General features: G+C 32.4%; 2 protein-coding genes across 2 annotated transcripts; one reads left to right on the top strand and one right to left on the bottom strand.

The window, feature by feature from the left end:
• Positions 1-699: 699 nt before the first annotated feature.
• Positions 700-9,933, bottom strand: LOC133199453 (uncharacterized). The gene is made up of 13 exons (XM_061335254.1): positions 9,760-9,933; positions 6,803-7,006; positions 6,295-6,470; positions 5,940-6,099; positions 5,551-5,674; positions 5,265-5,385; positions 4,979-5,150; positions 4,603-4,778; positions 3,753-3,887; positions 3,439-3,483; positions 3,181-3,318; positions 1,770-1,883; positions 700-934 (listed from the first exon to the last, which is right to left on the bottom strand). Exons 1-13 carry the CDS (start codon positions 9,854-9,856, stop codon positions 767-769), a joined length of 1,830 nt encoding a protein of 609 aa, XP_061191238.1. The 5' UTR covers positions 9,857-9,933; the 3' UTR covers positions 700-766.
• Positions 9,934-10,021: 88 nt separating this feature from the next.
• LOC133199454 (RNA 3'-terminal phosphate cyclase-like) lies at positions 10,022-17,109 on the top strand. Its single transcript, XM_061335255.1, has 11 exons — positions 10,022-10,150; positions 10,513-10,613; positions 11,666-11,809; positions 13,056-13,179; positions 13,639-13,697; positions 14,054-14,195; positions 14,801-14,919; positions 15,072-15,130; positions 15,225-15,319; positions 16,357-16,461; positions 16,675-17,109. Exons 1-11 carry the CDS (start codon positions 10,022-10,024, stop codon positions 16,759-16,761), a joined length of 1,164 nt encoding a protein of 387 aa, XP_061191239.1. The 3' UTR covers positions 16,762-17,109.
• The last annotated feature ends 2,039 nt before the right edge of the window (positions 17,110-19,148 follow it).

Here is a 19,148-nt window from a genome sequence, read left to right on the forward strand (position 1 = left end):
TTTCGTCATAATAGGCGTTTGCATAATGCAACCTTGCATAATTTACAAATCACGGAAGTAGGCATGTCCTCTCCTGAAAAAAAATCGGAGAGGGCTACATTATTGCACTAACTAGGACACTGTGTTAGAACATGTTAAATTGTCGGGCACTGATTTAAAATGTTCTTTACTTGCATGGACGTACATGCTCATACTGTCAATTTTATTTAGAAACCTTTGTAAAAGTATACTTGTGTCATACAGAATAAAGAGGGAGAAAGAGCGATCTCCTATTTTTTATTACATGTCATTATATATTTATCTAGTCTAATTTTAGACCCATTCTTACAATTTTACCCCACCTCTGATTCATACCTAATGTTCAGTCAAAGGCAGATAAATGTAAATTCTCTAGAAATAAGGAGAATAATATAGAATTATTTTATTGTATCACAGTTTAAAATCATTTTGATATTTCGATTTGGTGCCAAATTGACATAATTCTTTGGTAAATATACAAAAGTGAAATTAGATTAAGATATTAAGGCAACAGAAGGATAAAATAAGGTACAAAACTCACTGTTGGGTGCAGTCATTCTTTATGCTTTTTCTCAGTTTGATGATCATGAAAAATTTCAAATGATCATTTTCTTGAAAATCAATATATTCAATTTACACAATTTTTAAATTACATGTATAAAATGAACTCTGAAGCAAAACTTGTAATTGTAATTAAATCAACAAGATGTTTTAATCAAAGTAATGCGAAATATCTAAGATCATGCCATTATATATTTGACAAACATTTCAGACCCCTGACATTCAATAACCAGTCTGTCATTACATTAAAGTCCATATTTTCCTTAAGTCTTGTTTTCCTTGCTGCCAATCTTGTAAACAGTTCATCAACTTTCTGTTTTGCTTTTGTGAGCAGAACATCCCTGTCAAAGTCATTCTGAAATGAGTTCACAAAATTAAATATTTTTAAATTCTTTAAGATGTGTAGATTTTTAATATAAACCTAAAACACACACAAAGAATTAAGGCCAAAAAAATTAATCTATAGTTTCTCGGCACCGCCACATCAGGTAAAACACTCCCGCATTGATCATTTTATTGAAATATTGAAAAGGGAAATAAATTTTTTTCTATTTTTCCAAGTTGAAAAAAAAAATATTTGAGTTATGCCCCTTTTAATATTTGCTCAAAGACGTTTTTCTTCGTTACACATTACATGTATATATATGTATGGTACTTTATGAATTAACTTTTTAATTAATTTACATGTATGGTACTTTATAAATTAACTTTTTATCAAAAATGTCTGAAATAACATTATCTAAAGTTGAGTACATATCAGAATTAAAATAGTAAGAATCAGATGATATCATCTTATTGATTGACAAAAAAAAGAGAGAGAGAGATAACAACTGCTTCAAATAAAACAAAAAGAGACCTTCCTGCTGCATTAAATATTAAATTTTTTGGCCTGAGAAACTAAAGATTAAATTTTTTTTTCCCCTAATGTCAACCTTGGAGACCTTAACATTTTATAACTGTTAACAGCTTTAATTTTGCTCATTGTCATTCATTTTTACACACTTTTAAACAATTTTTGCAATTAACTCTCATTAAAACTTTAGTTTGTCATCCAAATACTCACATAAATGTTTATCTTTTAAAATACTCCAAGATGCATTAAAACCAATTGCATAACTTACAAATGTACAAAGCATTCAACATGATTTACAAAACCATTGAGAAATCCCATTAGTTGTTGTTATGTTTACCTCTAGTGGTTTTGTTCTGATATTCATGATGAAATCCCAGAGTTCTCCACTACATCTAACTTTGGGTACATCACCATTCATCATTCTCTCTACAGCATCACTCTTATGGAATATCTAGAATTGAAATACAGCTAAAAATCCAGTAAACCCAGAAAAAATGTAAGGTAATTAGGACTTAATTAAACTTAACATTTCAAATAATTTATATTTAATGTAATTTCTTACTGATAATTAACCATAATCATCAATACAGCTATAATTTTGTGATAGATGGATTCTGAGGTAAACGTATGTTGCCAGTCAGTCAGCTGTAGGACTACTAGGAATGTGACTTATTGGGCAGTTCCTGTCAGTCACTTGTACTGACTACAAGCAATGTGGTTGGAGGCCAAAATCAGTCACTTGTTGTTCAAACTACTACTACTAAGCATATTACTTATTGGGCATTTCCTAAGCTAGTCACCTGTATTGAGAATAACTACTATGTATGTAACATAATGGGAATTTTCAAGTCAGTCACTTATACTGACTACAAGTAGGTGATTTATTCCAAATGTCATTTCCTTAGTTATTCACTTGTTGAATCAACTACAAAGTATATGACTCATGGGGCATTTCCTAAATCAGTCATAAGTACTGACAGCAAGGAAAGCAACTGATTCCAAAAGCATTTCCTAGTCAGTTATGTGTTGTACCAACTTCAAGACATGTGACTTATTTGGCATTTCCTAAGTCAGTCACATTTTTTCAGAAAGGAAAGTCGTTGCAAAATCTTTTGCTTGTTTTACTATGTTATGAAGTAGGGCGGTCTGGTACTGAAAATATATAACTATAAGAAACACACGAGTATCAATTAAATATTACACAGTAAACCTCGTTATCTCAAACTCGAGGGACCAAGAAAAAACTTCGAGATATCCAAGGATTCAAGATATCAGGAGTAAAATACTTCAAGAATAAGTGGTTGGGACTTTCAACTTTGACATATCCATGGTATTCCAGATATCAGTGTTTGAGATATCGAAGTTCAATTGTATTTCAATTATTCAAATAACATATCATATATAGGAAACTGTCCAAATGGGGGGGGGGGGGGGGGGTATGGGGATGTTGAATAGAGTGGTAATTCTTGTACAGTTCAACATTCATATAAATTATCACATGATCCAATCAACTTGTAACTCCATAAACACCAAAAACAAAACATTTATTCCTTAATTAATATTGAATCATTCTTGTTTTTCAACTATGAAATATTTTCATAAATACCATATTTACAAATATTGTTTCAATAAGCATTAACATTTTACTAAAGAAAGAAAATATTTTGTAGCTGGATGAAAGCAACTAAAATGACTGAATGGACAAATTAATTTTTCTCCAAAGACCTAATTTTATCTAGTCCACACACCTGATACAAAAGTTTCCTGTCCTTGGAAGCCCCTCCATTTTTGTCCCTCTCTAACATTTTTAAGTTGTTCTGTATCAGTCCTAAATATTGCTGAATTCCTTTTTCTGACAAAAAGCTCTTTCTCTTATTGACTAATTCCTGAAAGAGAATAATCATATTCATGTACTACTTAATTTATTAAAGTACATCTTTGTAATTATCAATACTCTGTATTTAAGGGAATTTTATCATATACATGTACAAGTTGTACATTGATACCTTCCATAATGAGCTCATGTAATTGTGATTTTCTCCAAATACCAGCTGTAAAGTAAAATCAAAATATATGTATCAGATTATCCTCTTTTAATTTAAAAAAAAATGTCTCATCTTGATTGACATAATATTTTATCTTTTTGTTTAGAGAGCAATGTACAAGCAATTCATAGAAAAAGCAAAACTTCTTATTTGAAATTTGAAATGTCTTTGTCACATGAAGTTTCTCATTTTATGAGAAAAGTTTATCAAACTTCACACTTTACCTAATAACATGTTGACAGACTTCAACTTAGAAGTAGCATTCTAAAACTTACTTCCAGAATAACAACACTTCCTTTTAGCAACATCTCACAAAAAAGGCGAGCTTCATAAGCACCATACTCCAGAAGTTTGGACGGACCTCTGCTTTCAAAATTATCCTTGATTTCTTTACACCTTCCTAACACATTCTGGACATTAACAAAAGTAGATTAATTCCAATTGGGAGAGATTACACTGTTTATTCTATATATTTAATATTCAAGACATTTTGATTTTATCACACATAACTAAAAAAAGTAAGAAATGAAAAATTCAATTCATTCAATGAAGAATGTTTATCTGGCAATACTTTATAACTACATAAATTAATGTACATGCGCAAAGTATCATGTAAATTACTTTATACAGTAAAAAAAATCAGTATTGTGAAATCCAAAATTTCAGTAATGTGAAATCTACAATTAAATCACTAGTCATGGGGCCATCTTTAAAAAATGTTTGTTTGCCCTCTTCTGACTTCAGATGAAAAAAAAAAGATTGGTAAGTAGGCAGCAAAATTTTTTTTCCCAAGAAATTTTTAACATCAGTGCTGCATTTTCTAAATCTATTGAAATTAAAAGTATTGATAGAATTAAAATAGTACATGTAGTTGAATAAATGAAAAAATTCCAAAATGAATTTTAAAAAAATAATCATTTCCTGGAGGTTTAAAAAAGTTTTGAGATTGTCGGGCCATTTTTAGTCAGTTGGTCGGGAGAGGGCAAATTAACATAACAATTTTTTTTAAAGATGGCCTAGTCATTGTGCAATTTAGTGATGTTTCAATTATTATGCATTTTAAAAATATGTTCATTACATGAAAAAAGGTACATGATGTTAACAAATAATAAATCTAAACTTTACCTCACATGGTTCTGAATAGATTACCAGGAAATCCACATCACTAGTGGGCGTGGCTAAGCCGTACATGTGACTGCCTGCCTGAGCAATCAGAATAATTTGCTCTGGTTGTAACTTAGCAACCTGTCCACCAATCTCTTGCATCTGTGTTGTCAATGAAGAATGTTCATCTGGCAACACTTCATAAATTACATAAAACGTATCATGAATTACATAAAACGTATCATGAATTACATAAAACATATCAGGAAAATAACTTAATACAGTAAAAAAAAATCTCAGCAACTCTGGCACATCTAGTCATACATAACTGAACTCTTTTACATGCTCTTTAATATCTCCCTTCCCCACAGATCTATGGCCATGCTCTACAGCTTACCTTTAGGGACAGAGATCTTCCTCCCTTTCAGTCTAGTTTCTATCTGCCATTTTCCTATGATTTCCTCCATTTCTTGTTGATTGGTGTATTGGAGGTTTTTGAGACCTGAGATTACTGAGTCACGCCATTGGACAAGTAGGTCAAATATATCTCTCTTTGACACATCTGGATCCTACAATAAATTTAATTTAGTGTTTTATGATCCTAGAAAGATATTAGAAGTTTAAATATTATGAAAGTGTTAGAAAGTATCCAATAGATTGATATTCCCAGTATTCATCCATACTTTATAAAGGCTGTACAGCAATTTCTTCCCTCTCACAGCTATGTCTGGTAGACTCAGCAGCTGGGAAGGATCTGTACAGGGTGGTAAATCAGCAAAGATGTTGTACAAGTGATTCATCAATCTGAAAAAGGTAGGTAAGTCACAAAAGCAGTGATTTAACTAACATGCATGACAAGCTCTTAAGTGCGAAATTTCAGATGATAAAAATTGAGACAACTCTGACTACTGACTAAATGTATTGCTAAATATATCAATCATTTCAACAATTAGAGTGATTTGTCATTACCGAAAGCTGTTGCAGAACTGGTGAAATGTGGTAGACTCTACTAGACGGAACTTGCCATCTTTTCCTTTCTTTCCAATACCACTGACTGATTGACCTTTACAGGCTTCCACATAACCCCTGAGTTCTAAAAATAGAATCTTCCTTATAACCCCTGGAGTTCTATAAATACAATCTTCCGTTCAACCCCTGGAGTTCTAAAAAAAGAATTTTTGCCAAAAACCTAAATCGATCACTGCAGATGTTACAAATAATATACAGTCAAACTTCTCATAGCGGTTACCTTTATCCAGCGGTCACCTGTCCTATGTAAATCTAAAAAAATCATATTTTTGTTTTCTAAATGTATAAAACACACATTTACAAATAATTTAGTGTAATATTTGCATTACTTGTAACTTGGGAAAAATTCAGCTGATCTCTCAGTTGTTTCCATTGGTCCTTTTGTATTAACTGGGCAGAGTCTGGACAATACAGGACCTCCACACATCTGGTTCTACCTTTCACAATGGCGTACACAAAGTGGTACAGCTCTATAGCATACAGCCAGCCCTGAAATACCACATTCCTTGGGATCTAAGGCTTGTTAAATTTCCAATTTTAATGTTTAACAGTGTTCCTTAAGGTTATTTTCATTCCATGTTAATATCATCCTATCACACTGTTGAATTTGCCCCATTTTGATTTTGCCCACTGACGATGAGGGTAAATGTATAAAAATATATCAAATTTATAAGACTTTTGTACCTTATCTAGGACAAATTTTTCATTTAAAACATGCTGATTAACTGGAGCTAGGAATTGGTGGTCAAGTGACAGGTAAACTATGAAGAGGACATTATGGCGTGCCTGCTCCCCTCGCTCGTCCTGGCTCGCTTGGTACCAGGGACACGTCACAAGGACTGCCGATAAAACCTCTAATCCTGTACATGGAATATTTAACAAGTATGTTAAACAGAGTATTTTAATAGCCCTTCCATTGTTACCACATATAACAAAATGTATATTCTAAGCTTTATGGAGAGTTATTGATCAAAGTCACATCTTGGTAGGATGTACACTACTATGAAACTTTTTTACTTAATAATGTTCAGCCTAATTTTTCTCTGGTTTTATTCAAACTTTATCAGGAAGCAACTTAAGTGTTACAATGCAATTCATCCAAATGTTTTGATATTAACACAAGATTATGAAGTTTTGCTGATAAATATGTCTTGTCATTTCCCATCGTTAAACTAAATGCATGATTTCTCACCTTGAAATGTTTTGCCAATGAGGTCTTGGAATTTTTGTCTGTTCTCTGGGGAGACAGAGGAGGGGACATGCATCAGCACCTGCTGTCTGAGTTCCAGGAGATGGTCCTCACAGACACCAGGGCAGTCAAAATTCCTAGCTGATCCATCCAAGACACCTTTAATGTCCCGCAGATTATCCAGGGTGTCTACTGACTTCTGGAACACTGAAAACATATGAATTTACATAATTATGATAAATTTAGCTGAATATAGTACTGTACAAAAAAATTTACCATTGAGATCCAGGTGAACCAGAACAGATGTGGACTGTTTTCATCTTTCTGTGTACCTGTCTATCTTTCTTAACAGAGTTACAATGTATGAGATAATATAACTATATACATGTACTTCACAAAACTACGGAGTTGCTACTTTTAAAATAAGATATTTATCCTACAATGCAAGTTGTAAAAGTCTGTTTCCAAAACTAATCCAACACAATTATTTTGGCAATACATCATTACATGAGCATGAATTACATTACATGAGCATGAAGCCTACTGAATTGCCATGAAAAATTATCTACAATAAAAAAAAATACTGTACTCCACTTTCAATTTCATTATGAAATCGATTTAACAGTGCTAATTTTTCACTTGAATTTTTTAAATTTTCAGTCAGATTACAAATAATCATATAAAATAAAAGCTACTGCTCAGGAGACTGTTGAAAACTAACACAGAAACATTTAAAACTGCAAGAAGGAGAGGAAAGGAGCAATAATTGTATCATCAATTGTGATAATTGTATCATCTGGGCCTTTTGCCAAGTGTGTATACCCATATCTTTATAACAGATAAAACATAACTTACTAAGTTCACTTGAATCCGATTTCCCATTTTGACAAATGAGCATCTGAAAGATACTTAACTCATGATCACGTTTTCAAAAAATTTACTGACAGGATATTAAATATACTACCATATCAGATTGATATTCTAGTGATATTGAAATATTGACATATTAATTTGACAACTGTAGCACTGCTGTTCTTGAGAAGAAGACCTTAAAAGATTGATCCCTTAATATTCTTGTTTCTGTAAAACCTTGAACCCCTGTTGTAGCCCTATTCTAACCCTGGGGGCTGTGATATAAACAAAATGTAATCTACACTTTATGCACACAATATAAAAGAACACTTTCATTTAAGGAATGTTTTTAAGTTTTGTGTGAGTTATTGGTGTGTACCGTAAATCACACAGACTTGTCACCTAGGCATATTTACATTTTACATGTTCAAAAGCACCACAAATATACTCAATGTTTGAATTATCCCCTACATCGTTACATTTTTATTAACATCTTTGTAGCTCATTGTGATGTCACTTTAGCGCAAGTTTCTCCTTGCATATTTCTATGCGTGAGTATACACGAAAATGGTATTCAAATCAATTTCACAGTCAGGGATGGGCACGATTACTGAAATTAAAATGTAATTGATTAATAATCGATTACTTAGAGGAATTTTGTGTAATCAATTATTAATCGATTACACTCATTTTTAACCTGTAATCGATTGTAATTGATTACTTTGGAAGATGTAATCGATTAATAATCGATTACTTCCAAGTTTTTATCCCTTCAAATATCAAAGCAATATTTAAATGGTAAATTTTATGTTATTCACTGAAGTTTGAATGTGCTCCTTTTTAGGTTTTATTCTGGGCAGGCTAACATTCTCACTAAATGCCCAGATAAGGGATTCTCTACCATGAAAAGTGGAGACATATGATTCCTACAATAAAATATGCCTACGAATTAATTATTCCTTTCAACCTTGGATCTGAACCTCCATATTTATTGACTTGTTGCAAAAATTATTTAATATTTTATTGTGAATAACTTCATTAGAAGTATTTGGGCTGCCCGTATGTTGACAGTACACATTAAACATTCCTGTGTGTGTCTTTTTCAAAAAAAAAAAGTAAATTAGAACTCTTAGTAATAAACATGTAAATTAAATGTGTCTTTAAGTAATGAAACAAATAGCATAATTTCATTCTGTATTGAAATAAGTGTTTTGAGAGCTATTAATTGTTTTAATAATATTGTTTGTCTTCATTGGAATAAAAGTTAAACACTAGGTAGTTCACGGTTTATACCTCATTATCTGCAAATCAAGGATGTCTCAGTCAATTAATTAGCCAATTAAGATAAGCATACACAGTGATACACTCCCTCTCTTATAGACACTTATAACCTCTCACTAATATAAAAGCAACCTTACAATTTTCAATGAAAACATGAGAATGATTTTGCAAATTTTAAAGTTACTAAAACACAAGTTTGAAGTTTAAACATTTTCAGATATGAATAAGTATTTCCATCTTCTTTTTTGTTCGAGTACAATGTAGTTTATTTACCAAATTATATTGATATCTATGTGTGACTGACTGGAAATAATTCCCCAAAATAACATCAATTTATGTATAAAATAATCCAAAGTAATCGAAAAAGTTATAATTACATTGAAAATTTTAGCTGTAATTGATTAAATTACGATTACAAGTAATCGAAAATCTCTTCAATTACAGATTACTGTCGCTTACTTGAAAAAAAGTAATCATTACAATCGATTATGATTACTCGATTACGATTACCCCATCCCTGTTCACAGTTGGCTTATTAGAAAAATACAGCAAGTGTAAATATATAGGGCCTAACTTTTATGCACATACATTATCTGAGAAGATTTTTAAAAACTTCCTCATTTAAAGACTATGACTGTATGAAAGGAACGGTCATCTTTTGGACAAACTTGAATCCTCTTGTAGCTTGGTTAAAATTGGTTCACATGTTCACGTTAAAAAGTTAGAAGACAAGCGACATGCAGACCGACAATGAACAAATTTTGATCAAATCTTTGATCCAGTGAGATACAAAAAAAGAAGAAGAAAAAGAAAGAAAGTAAACCCACCATCTGTGTGTCTGTGACTCCGTTTCAGATTCAGATGTAACCTCTCATGTGCTTGAAGAACATCAGTTGCCAGACACACAGGTTCATCATTTTCCATATTCCTTTCGTTTCCTTGACATCTAAATAAACTAAGACTGCAATATTGCTTTTTTCATTGGAATATCAATATGATTTGATGTTGCAAACGCAGCAAAGTTGTGTAAATAATGAAAACGAAAATAGAATCGTGTATCTCGATCCCGACGATTTGCAATGGGACCTGATGCGTTATTTTCACTTTCGATTTGTCAGTGTTGTGCAATATACATACACATGTAAATCACAATTCCCCAGGATGGCATCGAGTGTTCGGCATGAATTTTTAGATATTGATGGCAGTGTACTAGAGGGGGTAAGAATCTCGCTCCATTTTAATACATTGAGAACTGATTTCTTATCGTTGTGGCATTGTCCAACATGTAGAAAATCTTATTTGTTTGTTAGGTCTAGCAATGAGTATATGTATTAAAATAAACATTGAAATTGGTAAGCTTCCGGTAAAATATACCTAATTATGCTAATAAAACTACGAGAAAAACTAATTATAATTGCTAATAAAACTGTTCAATATTCCTGGTACTACAATAGCAAAAAATTAACATTTTATGTAAAATGGAATGATTTTTTTTTTATATTAACGAATCATTATAAAGTGCATTTATGTGTGTAGCTATTACATTTAAGAATTCACAAATGACACTCAATTTTTTTTAGGGTGGACAAATTTTAAGGAATGCTGCAACATTGAGCTGTTTACTCAATCAGCCCATTCGTGTTCAGAAAATAAGGGCAGGAAGAGATAAACCTGGACTCAGGTACTAAAGGAATTTTGGGAGATACATTGACAGAGCACCTGCTTAGCAGACTGCTTTAGTTTATTTTATGTGAGGTCCATGTTTAAATGTAGATACTACTTTACCCTCTTGTCTACAAATTTCTACTAAATGTCTGGAATTTGTCTGTAATATGTTGACAGTGCGACCGTTAGGGCGAGCGCAGATACCTATATTCAGTTTTATTTAGATCGGGCTCTTCAAACCGCACATGACATTTAGTACGTCTAGACTCTGACGTCACATGACGTCGCTTGTAAGTTGCATTACCAAAACGAAGTTTGAACAGTGCTAATTTTAATAAAGAAAGTTTAATCTACTATTTATCTGCTATATATCCATCAAATCAAGTTGAGTAAATTTTTTCTTGGAACGTCTTGTTACCGCAAGAACGTTGTTTGCGGCGAAATGCAATTCGCAAAGCATTATAGGACCACAGGTTACTGTGGAAAGAAATTCATTTTGATCAATGTGCACAGTCCTAATTTTCTCTTCGCCCAGGCATTGCTTTAAGAGCTTGCAGTGACAAGCTGTGCTCGCTATTATTATTGTATCATTTCAGTCACATCCATTGCCCTATAAAGTCACTCTAGATCCAGCCATTTGTAGCTAATATTTCATGTCTCAATTGGCACTGCATTTTCATTGTGTGCATCTTACATATCCCCCTTTCTGCATTACTGTCAATCAGCAGGGACCCAGTGCATCTGGCCCCCATGTGACAGTGAGCCAGGAAGATTTTGTGTGAATTTTGCAAGATTTTAAGATTTCAGAAGAAATTATTTTCTGGGTTTCTTGGCTCTTGGAAAACAAAATAAATTATGTGATGATGTCTTAAATGAAGAGTGTCATTTATGTACAATGTCTTAGAAATGTTGATTGATAGTTACAGTTAAGATTGGATATGTTTTATGACAAGACATGTACATGTATATTTGACAGTAATATATAATTTTCAAAAACTTCCATGTACGACATGCATGTACCGTTATATAATATTGATGACAATAAAGAGAAAGATTTTATTTTTCTAGAGCTCAACACCTCACTGGACTACAACTAGTCTCAGAAATATGTGGAGGAAAGCTGGAAAATGGTGCTGTGGGGTCAACAGAAGTGACCTTTATACCTGGGAAGGTCAAGGCTGGGGCATATAAAGCTGACACCAAAACTGCTGGGTAGGCATGGCCATCTTTAAAAAATTGTCTATTCGCACTTTACTGTCCAACTGACAATAAATGGCTCAACTCAAAACTTTTTTAAACCTTGAGGAAACAATTTTTTTTATTCTGGAATTTTCTCATCCCATTAACTATTTCAATTTTATTAATACCTTCAATTTCAATGAATTTTGAAACTTCAGCATTGATGTTAAAAATTTATGAAAAAAATTTACCTACCTACCTACCAACCCAGTTGGAAGTGGGCAAACAAACACTAGATAACCCAAAAGTTTTAATCTCATATTCTATGTATGATACATTTTTGAACTTTCAATGAAAATAAGCAAGCAAATACTAAAGAACTGTGAATAATAGTATTGCTCTCCCGCCTACCTCCAAGTCAATTTTCAAAAGTTAACATATTTGAATAATTTTTCTTATCTTTATAGATATTTATATGAATTTTTATAAAACATTACTTATTTGGGAGAAACAATGAAGGATAACTCTATAATTTTGGTGTTTTTCACTATAGAAATCAATGGAAACCGGAAAATATTTTTAAAACATCTTTCCCCCCAGTAGAACAAAAATTCATTTTTACAGGTAATATGGATTGTTATTTCACAAATTTATACCAAAGCTTTTTGTGTTTCACGGGGTGGGGGGGTGGGGGGGGGACATAGGTTTACAGTCAAAAAACGATAAAAATGCTCATTTTTTCACCAATTTCGAAGGGGTTTACAATTAAACGTTGTATTTTATTAATTACATATGTTTAATTTTATATGCGTGAAACATAGGGAAAGATTCGAAGAACATTTATCCATATCCAAGAATATTTTAAAATATGCTGATCTTTCAAGCCTGATTTCAATGGGAAAAATCGTCTACCCCCCTTATAAAAAGAGCTGGAATTAAGAGTAATTAACTATTTAACACTGGTACTAAAATTAATAATCAATTACCATTGAACTCTTCTTTGCATTCAATAAAGATTTTATGGACAAATTGCCATTAGTATTGAATTAAATGGGTGTAAAATGTAGGAAGGAATCGAGAGTTAGCATGCGTAGTTCTTAACAAAGAGAAAACAATTTATAAGTGTATGTAAATTTACATTGATTCACTGGGTAATGGAAGCATATCATTATTTATAATGATTAAATATAAGTTAGATAAATATATTTTTTACATGATGATGTTTTTATTTAAGAATTCAGCGTATTATGAATGAAGTGAAATATTTTTCTGTTTGTAGGAGTATATGTTTATTGATGCAGGCAGCTGTGCCCTGCTGTTTCTTCAGTGATGGAGAAGTACATATGTCCTTGATTGGTGGAACCAATGCTGAAATGGCTCCACAGATTGACTATATTCTAATGGTAAACATCCTACACTGAGTAAATTGTTTATGTAACCATGTATTTTACACCATAAGGCATTACTTGCATGTTAAGGTGGCTTTTTGTCCCCTGCTTTCAAAAAAGCCAGGGAACATTAAATCGCATTCATCTTCTAGCTGTCTGTCTGTCACAAAAACATTAACCTTGGTCGTAACTTTAAACTTTGTGGACCTGATAAATGCCTTTATCCCTTTAAGTGTGGGACCTTGGTTTGAACAAGCTAAACTTCTACTTAACAGAATTTTTTTTCTTCAATACAAATATGTATGTAGTAGTGGTGGGGTTCAGGGAGCATATATTTTTATCATTGTCCACCATTCTGTAATTTCAGGATTCCTAAGGCTCAATATTTACAGGTATGGAAATAAAAAGGAGAGGGAACCTAGATGAAACAACCACTCTGTTTATTTGCTGCATTTTATTCTGCTTGTATTGCAGGTATTTCGTCCTATTGCTGCACATTTTGGACTCCATTTTGAAGGTGAAATTAAGAGAAGGTTAGTCAAAATAATAAAGTTGCACAATTTTTTTTAACTTTTGGTATCACTAGAGCTACAAATCTTTCTTCAAAATTTGTAGGTCAAATTTTTAATGCTGGACATTAGTTTTTCTCAAAATAAATCTAAGAAACATAAAATTAGGTTTACATCCATGTCGTCAGCTGTCTATCAGAAATTACCTGATAAATATCAAAATGATTAGCTGCAGCTACAAAATGATGTGTTATACTTTAAAAATCACATGAAATTGAGATGATATTAAAAGGCACACATATATTTATATCCCATCATTTCTAACATTTAAAGCTTTTATACAGATATTTTAGGAAAGATAATGTTTCTTTGAATTGTAGGGGTTTCTTCCCAAAAGGAGGAGGAGAAGTTCATGTTAAGGTGTCCCCCAGTCCTGGTCTACGAGGAATCACAATGACAGAACAGGGCTCGGTCACCAGAATATTTGGCCTATCATTTGTGGCAGGGGTGCTGCCTAAAAAGGTATGGATAATAAATTATTCAGTAAATATAAACCTCAACATTCACTGTTCATGTTAAGTTTTCACATCAGAAATCTGCCTTTTTAATTGCATATTTCATTAAAACATAAATGTGTCTAAATTTTGAACTGAAAAGGTTCCTCGTTCACAGACCCAAATTCTAGAACTATTACATGTACATGGACCTTTAGGAGTGTGTTTTATCTGGACTTAGTGACTTTTATAGTCTAGGTTTTTGATTCCTCCTGGCTGATAATGCCAAAATTGAAGACTTTTATCATGAGAAAAAAAAAAATTAAAATACCATAGGTTACCAAGGAACATACACTATATTAAATGTAAAATGTTTAGTAAGAATTTTCAAGTGTTTGATTTTTATACAGCAGTGTACACAACATTTTGTTTTTTAAATTGGATCTGGGTTTTCTTATTTAAAATAACATGAAACTCCTTAGGTTCAAGATAGCCAAGCATTGGTAGACAACTCTACCCCGTTCATATTAATATTCTATATGAAGATTTACCTCCCTTCATTTCTGCCATACATGATATGCTCTTATCACTTGTTAAGATGCAATATCTTTAATATTTATTGTGCTTTTGTAGGTAGCTCACATTATGGCCGAGTGTGCTACAGGTGTCATCAAAGAACACTATCGAGGGGTCCCCATCCAGATAGAAGTGCATAAAGAAACTGAGGGAATCGGGGTCGGGTGTGGGATTATGTAAGTGTAGAAAAATGAGTGGGCAGTGTCATTCATCACAAAGTTTATTTGAATACCATAACCTCTTGTTCATAAAACATTTCATTTTGTATGATATCAATTCTGTTTAGTAATTACTGACCCATTACTAACCCATAACTGACCGATTGTAGAGTTGTGGCAGAAACAAGCACTGGCTGTTTGCTGGCAGGATCAGCTCTGGGGAAGAAAGGTAGAAATAAGACTAAAAGGTTAAATGAATTTCAAATTATTTTTTTATGAATAAAAAGAATTGTGTATGATTCTGTGTTTTGTATCCTCAATAGGTAAGCCTGCTGAGAGGGTCGGACAGGAGGCGGGGGACATGCTGATTAACAACTTGTTTAATGGCGGCTGTGTGGATGAGTTTCTACAAGATCAGGTCAGACTGAAATTCATATTTGTCTTAAATCATATTATTTTTATAATACCTTAGCATCTTCGCAATTTAAACTGAAATAATATTGAACATAAGAAAAAAAAAACTTGTTTTTACTAGGGATGGTAATTGGATGATTTTTTGTAACTGGTTGTAAATTTTTCAGACCGAGTAACCAGTTAACCAAGTAGATAAAAATTTAATTTTATTTTAAAAACTGGCAACTTCGTATCTTATTCTCAAGAAATTACTGTGATGGCATAGATGTTCCTAGAATTGAAAGATACTTTACTGATAAAATTTTTTTAAAAAGAGGAAATTTTGCGCTATTATTATGTCACCACTGAAAGGGGGTTCCTGATCACGGACATAAACTAGTTTACTATTCAATAACGCACAGTGAACTAGACTTAGTGTACTGTATGAAACAAATTCTTCATATTCTGTTTTTTATTGTTGTTTTATTTTGAATTATGATTGCTTGGTCTTGTGTGTTTTTGTACCATCTGCTGTCCCAGACTCTATAAACATTGCCAATCTGTCGATATTGATGACATTTCACTGAAAATATAGCAAAGTTTTGCAGTGATTTAATAAACAAGAACAATTACCCAGTTAAACATTGATGAGTAGAAAATTAGTTGTTGATTTAATGCATCAATTGGAACAAAAGCAGATAGAATTTTTTGTATGGGTACGTTAACTTTGATTTAGTATGCAGGGTTACAAAAATGAAATTGCCAGGGCATGTTTTAAATTGACAGCATTTTTGAACATTTGCCGCATTTCAGTTGTAAACATACTACAAAAGAGTTTTAATTTAAAAAGATGGAAATATTTTTGAAAAATTGTATACTACAAGCACTATATATCAACTGACTGGTTATGAGAATATTGTAACTGATTACAATCTTTCCTACCAATTAATTAGTCAGTTAATTGTTGCCATCCCTAATTTTTGCTTTTGTTAAAATCATTTAACTTTATTTCCTAAATTATAATTTAAGCAGAGATCTATTTTAAGATTTTTTTTACATTAGCTGATAGTCCTGATGGCAGTAGCTGAAGGGAAGTCAGAAATCCTGTGTGGCCCTTTATCCCTGCACACTGAAACCGCCATACATGTGGCGTCATTGATGACAAAGGCAAGAGTCTATTATTTTGTTGCAATATTGTAGGGTTTTGGGGGAAGGGGAATGTTTAAATGATTTATCAGTGAAAATCAAAATTTGCACTTACAGTGCAAAAGTCTGAAAATTTATACACTATTATTAGAAATGAAAAATATATATATTTTTAATTTACATTGGAACAAAATCAAGGGAATATATGATAAATATATATTTCTTTTATTACAGGCAAAATTTGAAGTGCAAGAATTGACAAAGAATTCTACTATCATTAAATGTGAAGGAATTGGTTTAAAATCTACAGACAATAGTTGAGACTTTAAAACTAGAAATTTCAAAGAATTTGATCTAATACCAAGCTATACTTTCAAAACAAGCAACCCAAAGAAAGGACTTCTGTTCTTTTGATGATATATGTGTGGATTTACCAACAGAAAAAAAAAGTTTAGAGATCTGCATTTTTTGCTCAACTTCTTGCAATTAATGATGTAGAAAGGAAAATAATTGATCTGAACTTTTACAAATTCAAATTCAAGGTGAAAACAGATTTGTTTTCTAAAGGTGGTTCTTAGAAACAGTGCTTCATCTGGATTGTTTTTATATTTGGAGAGAATTATAATCTTAATCACATGAGGACTTGAATCATTAAATGTGTCAGATCTGTGTCTTGTGATTTCACTTGAGATACTCGGATGAATGTACTTACAATCAACCTCTCAGACACTTAAAGAAACAGTAAGAGGAATCTGGTCATGAATTAGAGCAATAACAGTACACATAATCACATGAATTACAACAGGCTGGATAAATTATTTTAAAAATTCACAATAAAGTCATCTTTTCCTGAATGACATGTACTCAGTGATACATGTGCTGCATATGAAACTTGGCAGACAAAATGTGGATGAACAAAATGAAATTAGAAATAGGAAAAGTACTGAGTCAATCCATTGTTTATTTATTGAACAAAGATCTTTTTTAGCTTTTGTATGTAAATTGTTTTGTTTAAAAAAAAAGCCTCGCTAAGAATATGGCCTGGGCTTATAGTGTTTGACATGTCCATCTGTCATCCTTCAATTTCTGTCTTTCTCTCTGTTTGTCTGTCACACTTTGCATTTAGCTCCGTTTCAAAGAAAATATTCAGGATATTTTTTATCATATTTCATATGCTGTTGCATATTGATGAATCAAAAGTAATATGAAAGATTTATTTTCCTTATTTTATTGAATAATTTTGACCCAATATTGTATTCCTACCCTAACCTCAAGGGGTCATGACATAACCAAATTAACTGAATCCATAAAACACATGGATGCTACGACATCAATTTGACTAACCTAACCATGCTGCCCTAGACAGCTTTTTTTCTACATACTCCCATGTGATCACGTGTGATTTGATGATCTCCTATTGTGGTCCCAACCTAACCCCTGAGATTATGATTTAAAGGATCGAATTTTAATCTGCACTCTACTTAGGATGCTTGCATACAGATAAATGACCCTGCTGTTCTTAAGATAGAGACTTTTAAAGATTTATTCCCCATATATTCCAATTACATAATTAAGATTAATCCGGATGCCTTGGGGATGGGCTAAATAAGCAGTCCAAGACAGAGACTGATGGAGAGATGTGGCAGCCCTAGGCCCCTCCAGAAGTGAAGAGGATACATAAACTATTCCAGTTTAAAAAGAATTTCATCCCCAACTGTTGGGGTTATGAATTAAACAATTTAGAATCTACACTATCTTATGAAGCTTTCACATAAGATTAATCTTTTTTGGCTCCGTGGTTCTTATGAAGATTTTTAAAGACCCCATCCTATTTTTTTTGCCTTTTCTCAATTATTTCCCCTTTGAAAAGGGACGACCCTTCATCTGAACAATTTAGAATCCCCTTTACCCCCAGAATACCCTGTGCTAAGTTTTGGACAAGTTGAAAATGTGTAAAGGTAACAGACAAACAGTTAAACAGACGTAATCAAAAATTAGACAATCCAAAAAAAAAGAGGGGGGGGGGGCAAAAAAAATGATCATTTGATTTTAATATTAATCTACGAATTTGATATGAGCAAGTTAATCAGATACAAAAATTGATTCCATATATTAAATTAAACTAAAAATCCAAAGATTTAAAATACTTATGTTTGCATCTTCATTTTGAATTTACTGGGTGGAGGTAAATGCAAAATATTTACAACATGAAAACTAATTTTTCATCCAACTTCCACCCAATAAACTCAAAATTTACAACATGATACATGTCTTTTTCTATACTTCTTTTGCAGTTTCGCAATTCATTTAAGGGTTTTTTTTTGGGGGGGGGGGGGTGTTTTACCTTTAAGCAAAGTAATTGTACCTCAATGAAAACCAAGATTCGGATATCAAAAAGTATTTCTTAGCAATAAGATAAAATGTACTGGTATGATTGTAAGCAGCTTGATTTGACACATTTGGTCAATGAGTCACCAGGTCTTTGTAATTCTAGCAAAATGGAAATATGAAAAACAGCCTCAGAAGCAAAAACAAAATTCCTCATAGTCAGAAGGTCATCTGCACCAACATCAATAAAACTCCCCCGTGCTTCTCTGTATCATAATTCAAAACAGGCACGCTCAAAAACATCAACAGGGCGTTCACAGACAATGGTCAGTAAAGAGGAGGGCAAAAACTGGAACAGCTGGGAGGAAACACTCAAAATA

This window comes from Saccostrea echinata, unplaced genomic scaffold (genome assembly GCF_033153115.1).
Source record: "Saccostrea echinata isolate AGI-Se365-2 ecotype Australia unplaced genomic scaffold, CSIRO_AGI_Sech_v1 ptg000034l, whole genome shotgun sequence".
In the NCBI taxonomy this organism is placed as follows: domain Eukaryota; kingdom Metazoa; phylum Mollusca; class Bivalvia; order Ostreida; family Ostreidae; genus Saccostrea; species Saccostrea echinata.